Source organism: Apaloderma vittatum, unplaced genomic scaffold (assembly GCF_000703405.1).
Source record: "Apaloderma vittatum isolate BGI_N311 unplaced genomic scaffold, ASM70340v1 scaffold30865, whole genome shotgun sequence".
In the NCBI taxonomy this organism is placed as follows: domain Eukaryota; kingdom Metazoa; phylum Chordata; class Aves; order Trogoniformes; family Trogonidae; genus Apaloderma; species Apaloderma vittatum.
This window is the reverse complement of record NW_009718154.1, coordinates 2,164-12,433: the sequence shown is the minus strand read 5'-3', so window position 1 is coordinate 12,433 and position 10,270 is coordinate 2,164. Positions and strand designations below refer to the sequence as shown.

General features: G+C 54.9%; 1 protein-coding gene across 1 annotated transcript; it reads left to right on the top strand.

Annotated features, from left to right (window-relative positions):
- Positions 1-252: 252 nt before the first annotated feature.
- Positions 253-8,018, top strand: LOC104274512 (vasoactive intestinal polypeptide receptor 1-like; the record flags this gene model as incomplete). Its single annotated transcript, XM_009870162.1, has 12 exons — positions 253-376; positions 3,140-3,247; positions 4,091-4,200; positions 4,427-4,524; positions 4,978-5,110; positions 5,562-5,715; positions 6,361-6,421; positions 6,711-6,777; positions 6,886-6,977; positions 7,218-7,347; positions 7,660-7,701; positions 7,926-8,018. Coding segments are annotated over 12 exons (1,212 nt in total), but the record flags the coding sequence as incomplete, so codon positions are not given.
- Between the last annotated feature and the right edge of the window lie 2,252 nt (positions 8,019-10,270).

Sequence of the window (10,270 nt, the reverse complement as noted above, 5' to 3'; positions counted from 1 at the left end):
GGCGGAGCGTTGCCCTGCAGCATTGCACACTCTCGGAGGGAATTAGAAATAATTGCAGTGGTTCTTTACGGTGTTTACAAAGCAAACAGGAGAAAGCTAAGGAAATGTCAGGGTCCAAAAGCACCGTTACGTAGACAGGATCTCCTGGGGCTGGCTGCAGCAGAAATAGTGAATATTGGCTGGTACCCTGCCTGTTCAGGTCTTTTTAACACCCAGCATTAAATTGTCTGCCCTTTTTTTACCCCTCCCAAGGTGCGAGCGACACATCCCGACTGCTCCGTCGTCCGCTATTTCCAAGAGCAAGAATCTGAATGTCTGGAGATTATCAAGAGCGAAAGGCAAACGCCAGCCCGCCTCGAGACCCCTGGGCAGCGAGGTGAGTGTGAGGCTGCCTGGGGAGGAGGAGGAGGGTTTGCTGAGGGGATTTTTGGAGAATGGTCCATGCTGGGGGGTGAGTTTCAGAGTGCACACGGATGCAAAACATGGGTATTTTGAGGAAAATGGAAAGCAATGCCAAGGCAAAGGCTAAGGAGCATCCCTGGGGAGCCCCAGAAAATGCTGCTGAGGGGGGCACAGGAGGCTGAGGGACGCCAACAGCCTCAGGGGCTGAGTGCCCCCAGGTTTATGGCGTGGTCCATGCTCTGAGAGGACCCTCCTGTCCCAGTCCTGTCCCCCTGGCAGAGCCCTGGCCATCAGCACATGTCACACAGGGCATGTCACCACTCTTGCCTTCCTATTTCAGCTGGTTTTCATTCTGAACATGTTTCGAGCAACTTAATTTTTACAGATCTGGGACTTCTAAACCAATTAACTAGCTGAAAAACAGTCTTAAAGTGCTGCTTTTGTACTTTCTTCTTTTTTTTTTTTTTTCCTAATTACATTTCAATTTCCATCCAAAAGCAGCTTGGCTCAAATTCTGGGTAAAAATTATCACCTAGTGAATAAGAAATGTGTCAGTCAACAGGTTTCATCTAAATGTGAAAATGTAGCATCTCAGTAAATGCGTGTTGAGGTGCATAATTGGTTAAGTTACTGTGCAGCGATGTAACGTATCATCCAGCTTAGCAGAGAAAAGCCAAGTTGATTGGAAAAGGTCCATTTTTGCAGCCTGGATCGTGCCAGCCAGGGGGAAGGAATCTCTCTGTAGGAAAATAACTAAGAAGCATGAATGCATAATTAAAATCAGTATTTAATCCTGGGTTTCCTGCTTGACTGCCACCTCCGCTGCCCACCTGAGCTGAATTTATCCCTTCCCCCTTGCTTGTGCCAGCATAGGGAGGGTCCTGTGGTGGCATGATGTGATGATGGAGGGGGGAAAAGGCTCAGATGCCCTGCATGTGGTGACAATATAGCGTGGATGAACAGGACAGGGACCTCGTGGATGCCCAAAACCCCATTAGAGATGGCGTTGGCAGCACTTTGGCTGCAAAGTCCACTCCAGCGCTCAGAGCATTTACTGCTCCGAACCATCTGGGAAGAAATAAGCTTCTGGGGAGGCTCAAATGATCTCTTTTGGAGGTTTCCAGTTGACACTTGGAGCAGCAAGAAATAGGGAGGCAGCCCTGGCAGACCCTTCTATAATTAACCAGTAGAAATGCTGAGCAGGAACTTCCCATCAAACTGAATTTTCAGCGGGGAAAATAACCCTCTTTTCAGTCCTATCAAGGAGAACATTGCAAGGATAATGTGGCTCTCTGGGATGCTTCAGCCTTCCTCTAGGAAAACTGGAATAAAGGGGGGTGCTTTGGGTCAATCCAAACCAGGGTGGGAGCCGTGGGGACAGCAGAAGGATGGGGTGATGCCTGGGGAGCACCAGTACAGGGACGCTGAAGGCAAAGCTCCTGCTGGCAAGGTGGGCAATGCGACACGTTGCCAGTTCCTTTGCTCGTGTTTTTTTGGCCCCAGAAGTTGCCTCCATCACCTCTTTTCCCCGGGAGGGTTGTCCCCATTTTGCACACCTCTGAGAAATGGGGGTTTTTAGACGCTGCAACAGCCCGGGAGAGGGAAATGGGGTGGGAAGGGGGACTTAAATCTTTTCTCCCCATCCAAGTGACTTTGTTTCCTGGGATTGCACTGCAGCACTGCGTGAATCCCAGCTCGATCCCTGTGCCAGGGACTGCTCCTCTGCCTCCCAACCAAGCAGTCCCACAGCATTCACTGTGCTGGAAGAACTGTTTCATACAGCAAGAGATGCATTTATATGCAGCGGGATTGTTCCAACATGCAGACGCGTTGAGTTTTTTTGCTCAGAGCCCAAGAAATGAAGGAAGCGGTGCCAATAACCGTGCCAGGTTCACCTGTCCTTCAGAGCAAAAATTAAGATGTACCTTGATGTTGTCATGAGAGCCCTGCGAATCCCTCCGAGATTCCTACGGACCACTCTGCTGAAATCAGAGAAAACTAATTAGACCTATCTGAGCACACATTCCCTGGCTGGGAATAGATGGGGCTCCAGGTTAATAATGTATATCTACAAGGTTAATAATGTACATGTGTGAGGAGGAGAGCTGTCCTGGAAGTGTGACGTCTTTATCTCCATCCCGGTGTGCCGCAGCACTAATTCTTCAGGGCCCCTCTTGTTTCCAAGGCAATTGGAGAGTCATTTAAAGATGAACTTGGTGCTAAAGAGAGAAGCAAAACATATTTAAGCTACTTGCTGTCCAGCAAGTCTTGAGGTGTTTTCTTCTGTCCTCATTTTTCATGCTGGAGAGATATCCCAGAGCTGGACCAAGATGGTTCCTGGATGCAGAAACCCAACCAAAACCTGCATTATTTTAGATGCCACCAGGAAAGCTCCACCCTTTCCCACACCCTCATCCTCCTGGATCTCCCCACAGGACCTCCGGGCCTGATGGAGCCCCAGGAAATACCAGATCCCCTCTTACCGTTGGGCTAAAAGGAGATCTGGGTGCTGAGGGAGGTTGTTCTCAGGACTGGAGCCAGAATGCTCCTAATTCCTGAGGGGGTACGGCATGGCCCCGTAGATCGAGTGACGGCTGGTCGCTCTCCCCTCTCCCGTTACATCCCTGCGACCATGCCTGCTGCGAGCCGTGCCTGGGGACCGAGGGGCTCCTTGTGTATGTGCCCCCACTGAGCACATCCCTTCCCGGTGGCACTGACCCTCCTGTCCCTTCCCCAGGCTGCCCGACCGAGTGGGATGGAGTGAGCTGTTGGTCAGCTGTGCCCGTCGGCCAGTCCCGAGCCGTCGCCTGCCCCGACATCCTTCATGTCTTCAAGAAATCTGAAGGTGCAGTGCTCTGAATCTGGCCATCCATCCCCGCCTGGGCTCCTTGTGCCACCCCAGCCCTCTGGTCCCACAGCGCCTGCCCCCTCCAAAAGCTTGGCATATATTGCAATCCAAGCAGGGGATGGAGATAAGAAGAGATGCCACGCTAGGAAATTCCCCAAACCTTTTCATCACCCATCCCCTGTGGGCAGAGCTCTCGGGGACCTCATCCTCCAGCTGGGTGACACCAGGACGGTCCCCTAAGCTGGCCGGTGCCCTCCTTTACACATCCACACACCAGCCTAATGCCTCTGAGCTGCTCCGTACCACTCCAAGCCACGCAGATAAAAAACATGACATAAGATCAGGGTTATTTCAAGGCCAGGGGATCTCCCAGGGTGGCGATGCTGCCAGGGAAGCCACTGCCTCCATCCATCTTGGAGGTGTGAATGAGAGCACCCAACCAGTCCCTGCGGCATCTTCAACTGGGTATAACTGAAAAAGGGATGGAGAGTTGGTAAATTCTTGCTCTAGCACAGAAACAGCTCAGGGGAGGCTGGACGAAGCCTTCACAAGATGAAAAAGCCTCTCTTTAGCTTAAAATCCCTCCCATTCTTTCTTTCACATCCTGCCCCGAGATGTCCTGGCATCTCCAGGCACAGCACCAGAGGGCAGGGATATGATTTGACTGGGTGGAACAGAGTGGCCAGGCCATTGGAATCCCATCCTGCTGTCACAGCCACGATGCTGGGATTTAGGTTCTGTGCTGGAGAGCAGGGTGCCCTCCCCAGGCTGGACATTCTGGGGGTGCTGATGCAGAGGGGATGCCTGTGGCTCTCATGAGGTCCCTTCTTGTTGCTGCAGCACTGATCCAGAGGAACTGCACCGCGTCAGGATGGAGCTTCCCCAGCCCTCCCTACCACAACGCCTGCGAGCTGGAGGCCATCAACAGCAATAACGACACCGAGGCCAAGGCAAGTGGGTCTCCTGGAGGCCGTGAGGCACCCTCCCTAGCACCACCCTACCCTGCATCAACCCATGCAATGGAACAGGGGTATCTTGTTGGCCTCATCCTTGCTGCTGGGCTTTCTGGAGGGATGTGGGCAAGGGTTGGGGCATCACCTTGTCATCTCCCTACCCATTGCGGACCAGCACCTCCTAGCTCATGCTGCCTCACTTTGTTGATGTTTTCCCTTCCAGAAAGGCTATTTTGTCACCATGAAGGTGCTTTACACCTGTGGCTACTCCACATCTCTGGCAGCTTTATTCTTGGCCATCTGCATCTTCTCCTGCTTCAGGTAGGACTTGGCGCTGCCTGCTCTGGGGGCTGCAGATGGAAGAAAGCAGGGTAAATCTCCTCCCAGAGCAGGCAGGTTCCATCCCTGCCAACACAGATAGCCAGGGAGGCATGAGATGGACTGCAGCGTTGTCTTTTCCTCCTGACACATGGACTTCAAACCCTCAGGCTGCCCTCCCAAGCTTTGTTTTTGCAGACCTTGCCATGCTGCAGAAGGATACTGGAGGATGTTCCTCAGAGCACTTCATCACCAGGCAGCAGCCTCAAGCACAGCACAACCCTGTCTTTCATGATTTCAGAGCAGGAAAACCTTTTCCAGGATGCTTGACCACCATCAACATATGGTCCCCTGAGCTGGGATCCATGCAGGGAAGCAACTCACGAAAGAGAAGCTTCTCTGTCCATCTGCTCTCTCTGCTCTTCGCTGGGCACAGCACATCTCTTCCTCCCGTAGGAAGCTGCATTGCACCAGGAACTCCATCCACATCCACTTCTTCAGCTCCTTCATCCTGCGTGGGGCCGCCGTGTTCATCAAGGACGCCGTCCTCTTCTCGGATGAGTCTGTCGACCACTGCACGATGTCGACGGTAAGGCGCTGAGCGCCGGTGCAGTGCGAGAGCGGGCACCACGTGCTGACCTGGAGGGGCCCAGCTGCGTTTGCAGCAGATTTCACACCACGAAGAGGAGGGAGAGGCTAGGAGCCCTGGAGAGGGGTGGGCTGCAGGAGGGGAGGGGTGGGCTGCAGACAGCATCTCTGCTTGGGCCCTGTCTGCAGAGAACCCTGTGGACACCACAGGTGCTGGTTTCTAAAGGTCCTACAATAACAGCCTGTGATCACCCACCCGCGATGTGCAGGCAGAGCAGAAAATGCAGCAGGTGACGCGTGGGATGGGCGTAGCATTCCTGAAACTGCACTGAAAGGCCCTCACAGGTCTCCTCGAGTGCATGAGTGGGGAGGTGGACCATGGCCTGTTCCTCCAGGATGGGTTCTGATGCCAGCCAGCTCTGCTGAGCCTTTCCCTCCCTTCATCCTCACAGGTGAACTGCAAAGCTGCCATCGCCTTCTTCCAGTACTCAGTCCTGACCAACTTCTACTGGTTGCTGGTGGAGGGCATGTACCTTCAGACCTTGCTGCTGCTCACCTTCACCTCTGACAAGAGGTACATCTGGTGGTACATCCTCATCGGCTGGGGTGAGTGCAGGGCTCCCCCGTACATCAGCACCTCTCCAATGAGGTCCAGTTGACATAGACAGGCGGTGGGCATCGTTTTCAGGGCTTGCCTGAACTTACTGCTCCAAGATCTGCCTTGTCAAAGGTCCCCAGACATGGTGCTCCCCATGGTGGCTCTGGACATGTCCGACCGCCCCAACATCCCTGTGCATGGCTTTGTGCTCGGTGGAGCACCCACCAGGTCCTGCCGGTGGGACAGCACGGCCTGATCCTTGCCCACACAGCACGGGTGCAAAGTCACTTCAAGGGGTAACCAACCAAACCGCCTTCACAACATCTGCAGCCAGCGCATCCTGAACGTGGTCAGGATGGGACAGAGACAGATCCTCCCTTCTTCCCACATCCATCTGGGGATGGAAACACTCATTCTGGGTGCCCAGGTTAGATGCAGGAGGACACAGTGGGGCAGGAGGGTGGCCAGGAGGTGACACACAGACAGGGACATCACCTGGAGAAGGGAGAAAGGCTGTCACCATCCTGTCACCACCAGAGCCCCAGACCTGACCCAGGCATGTGTTTTGGGGGACAAGGAGTGGTGGGGTGGCACGGGGGCTCCCCAGAGACCCAGGGTGACTCCGCATCCCTGCCTGGGTCCTGTCCTTGCAGGTGTCCCCATGCTTACTGTCTGCGTGTGGGTGGTTACGAGGCTGCAGTATGACAACCATGGGTAAGATCAGCCACTCCTTGTCTTTCTCCCGACCAGCTCAGCCATGTGTGCCACGTGCACATTCCAGGGGATGAACCTCTCTCATGGAAGGCTTAGGAGGGGAAAAGAGGGACAACACTTTATTTTAATGCTATTTTTATTTTCTGGTGGGGCTCAAAGACTCCTTTGCTACTGCAGTGTCCTGTTACAAGGGATGCTGTACAGAGTGAGGGGTTGGGGTGGATGACAGGGCAAGACTTGGGCTAAGAGGGTGCAAGTGGGTGGCAGAGCCATTTCTTCTCTCCCATAGGTGCTGGGATGACTACACCAGTCTCTACTGGTGGGTGATCAAGGCTCCCATCCTCCTGGCCATATTTGTGAGTATGTCCCCTGAGCATCCCACTCCCAGAGCTGGGTGCCCCTCATGGACAGGGTGACCCAGCCCAGGGTCTATGCAGAGCCTGAGACATGGCTTCCCATGGCAGGTGAACTTCTTCATCTTCCTCAATGTCACCAGGATGTTAGCGCAGAAGATCTGGTCCCCAGACATCAGCAAAAACTACAAGCAGCAGTACATGTAAGGGCTAGCTCGGGCAAGGGGGAGCTCCTCTCACCTCGTTTTCTGGGGGGACCCAGGGCAGCAGGGACTCTTCTCCAGAGGATGACAGAGGAGAACCATCCTTGAAGACTCCAAGACCTGCCTTTCATAGAAAACCTATTTTGGGTTAAGACCAAGCTCTTGGGATGGGCTTGTCTCGCAGGGCAGCAGGCCCATTGCCTGCACCCAGGTCCCCACTCATGCCACGGCTCTCTGCAGGAGGCTGACGAAGTCCACGCTGCTCCTCATCCCTCTCTTCGGGGTGCACTACGTGGTGTTCGCGCTCTTCCCTGAGCACGTCGGTGTGGATGCCCGGCTCTACTTTGAGCTGGTCCTCGGCTCCTACCAGGTACAGGCTGGGGGAGATGGGTGGGCAAAATTCCCATCCCGTCCCATCCCAAGATCACTAGAGGAGGTGCTGGGACGTGCTGCTGGGGCTTTGCACTCTTTTGGGAGAGGACTGTGTCTCAAGCACCCCTCACGCTCAGGGCATAAAGCACAAGGGTTGTGATCTGGTGCACAACTTGCACTGATCTCACATCCCTGCTGTCTGTGGGATGGGGTAAGAGGTGGGGGACAACGTTAAACGCAGGCAGCAGATGAGCATGGAGGGGCCCAGCCTCTCTCCTTGGGTGAAATTTGCTCTTTCTGCTCTTTTCAGGGGTTCCTGGTTGCTCTGCTCTACTGCTTCCTGAATGGGGAGGTGAGTGTCCCCCATCACCCATCTCCCAGGTACCACAGCCACACACGTGGGCACACCAACACCCCCAAGGTGCACCCCAATCGTGCATGCATGGGCATGCAGACCTGCATGAGGGTGCCCACCTTCTTGAACCCCAAGCTGAGCCCCAGGTGCAGCCCCTGCCCCTGCAGCAGGTGCTCCGGGGTGCCCCCGGGTGCCAGCACCGGCCCGTGGTGTCGGTTCAGGTCCAGGCTGAGATCAAGAGGAACTGGGGCAAGTGGCAGTCGTCCATGGAGAGCAACGTCTTCAACTTGGTGACCCAAGACTTCACAGCATGATGAGGACAGCAATTGGGATGAAACACCTCGCCAAGGACGGTGCCAGTGGTGCGGTTCCACAGTTACGGTCCCAGAAACACAATAAAAAGGATTTTGTAGGTTCTGGGTCTGGCCTCCTCGGAGAGCGTTAGGAAGGGCTGGTGGGAAGGGCTCTCGTGGATCCATGATGGTGTCTCACCTGCCCACAGCTCCCTTCGTGGTCTGGTCAGCATTTGGGGCAAAGGGAAGAGAGCTTCTCCATCTTTTCTGCCCTAGGACTGGGTAGGAAACACAAATACACATTTTCATTCATTCAGCAGAATCAAAACTGAAGTGGTCACAACACTGAGAGTTTTTCTCCCCTTTGGCTTACAAAACCATTTCCCTTAAGGGAAAGTACCTAGACGCAGCCCCCTGGAGCCGTTCTGGGGGTGGGAGAAGCAAATACAGAGACAAACAAACACCCACAACTCTCTACAAGAGGCCCTCAATGGTCTCATGACTCAGTTTCCCCCTCATTTTCCAAAATATTTCTCTTTCTCTCATACCCGTCTCTCGGTGCCTGGGAAGATAATCCTTGCCATGACAGTTTGTGGGGGCTCTGCACCTCTCCTGGGGGCTTTGCACCAAAAGGGTGGGACAGTTTGCAAGCACTGGGACACACCTATCTTCAGTGGGGACTCGTTCGACTGGGATTAGCGAGGTTTTTGCCAGTAAAATCTTGTTCTGAAATCCAGCATCACTTTTCAGAGGTTTGGTTTGCCCTACAAACCCAGATAAACCGGCACCAGGCTTGCTAGAGGGTGCAAACCCTGCCAACATCTGTAATGCCTGGAAACATTCCCTGGAGAAGAAATGTCTGCTTTTTCTCTGCCTGGTGAAGCATTTAGGCTCTGGGCATGGCCATGGAGAGTAGAGAGAGGAGGAGGGTGAGGAAGAGAGCAAGAGGGGTGCATCACAGGCTGTCCCAGAGCTGCTGGGGTGTCACGTACGCCCCAGGTCAGAGCTGCCACCACCACACTGCACCTTGTTCACCCCCATGAGCATCCTTCTCCGTCTGTGGGCTGAGCTCCTGCCTTGTCAAACACTGTCCCCAGAAGTGACAGAGACCTCAGATGCCCTTTCCCCAAACCTCCTGGCCTCTCCTGGCTGCACCATGTTCCCGAGACCCGAGCCACCTGATCTCGGCAGAGCTTCTCACACTTCCCCGGGTTGTAGTTTCTCCATGTAGGCACATGCCCTTCCTTAAATAAAACCTACTTTTTGGCCCCTTTCCAGGCTGCAGGATCTCCAGAGATCCCATCTGGTCTCACAAAAAGGTGTTGAGAGGGAAACAGAGCCCCAGACTTGATTTTGAGGTGAGATGGAAGTTGTTGCATTAAACAACATCCTCAGGCCAGCAACATCCTGCGTCGCCGGCCAGGAAACCTCCAGAGGAACTCGGCAGCTGTCAGATAAATTCTGCCTGTGGCCACGAAGAGACCGCAGGTGAACAATCATCTCTCTCCATCATTAGGGAGGAAGATGCTGTGATGGGAGGCAGGCAGCAGCAGCAGGTTGCACGAGGGTTGGCGATGCTTGGTGGGAATCTCAGAGCTGCCACAAATCTCAGCAAAGCACTGGGGTTTGCATATTTTTTCAGCTGGAAACGAGCCTTTCGGGGGGATAAATCCACACCCTAAATGACCCGCTGGCGATTGCTGGGCATCAAGCTGCGGAGGCAGGAGCCCGGCGGAGGGTGCCGGATGGCTGATGTGTCACCTTCTGTAGGAAAGGTTTTCAGAAGGGTTTGCTGCATCCCTAGGGTGGACCCTGCCCTGCAGCCACGTATTTTGGGAGCTGAGCCTAAGCAGAGCAGAGGCAGGTTTTCCCCTCTATCACGGCCCCGTGTGTCACAGCAGCCTGGCATCCCCATCGCCCGCCCCGTCCTGGGGGGGCCCTTGTCCGTCTGCGGGGAAAGAGGGGCTCCGAGGAGAAGAGGGGGTGTTTTGCCTGGAGCCGGTGGGTGGCACTGCGGCCCCGCAACGCCACCGCGGGCACTGACATCGGATCCCGCGTGTCAGCCCTGGAGCTCAGTGTCCCCACACAGACCGCCCCGGACACAGGCTCAGCCGGCGTGGAGTGACCCCAGCACCTCCTGGGGGGGCTGCAGGGTGCGGGGCCTGGGGTGCCAGCACCCGATAACCCTGCCCGGGGCTCTGAGATCACCCAGGGAGTAAGGTAAGGGGGAACACGTCGCTTCGGGGGAGCGTGCACCCATCCCCGCTCGAGTC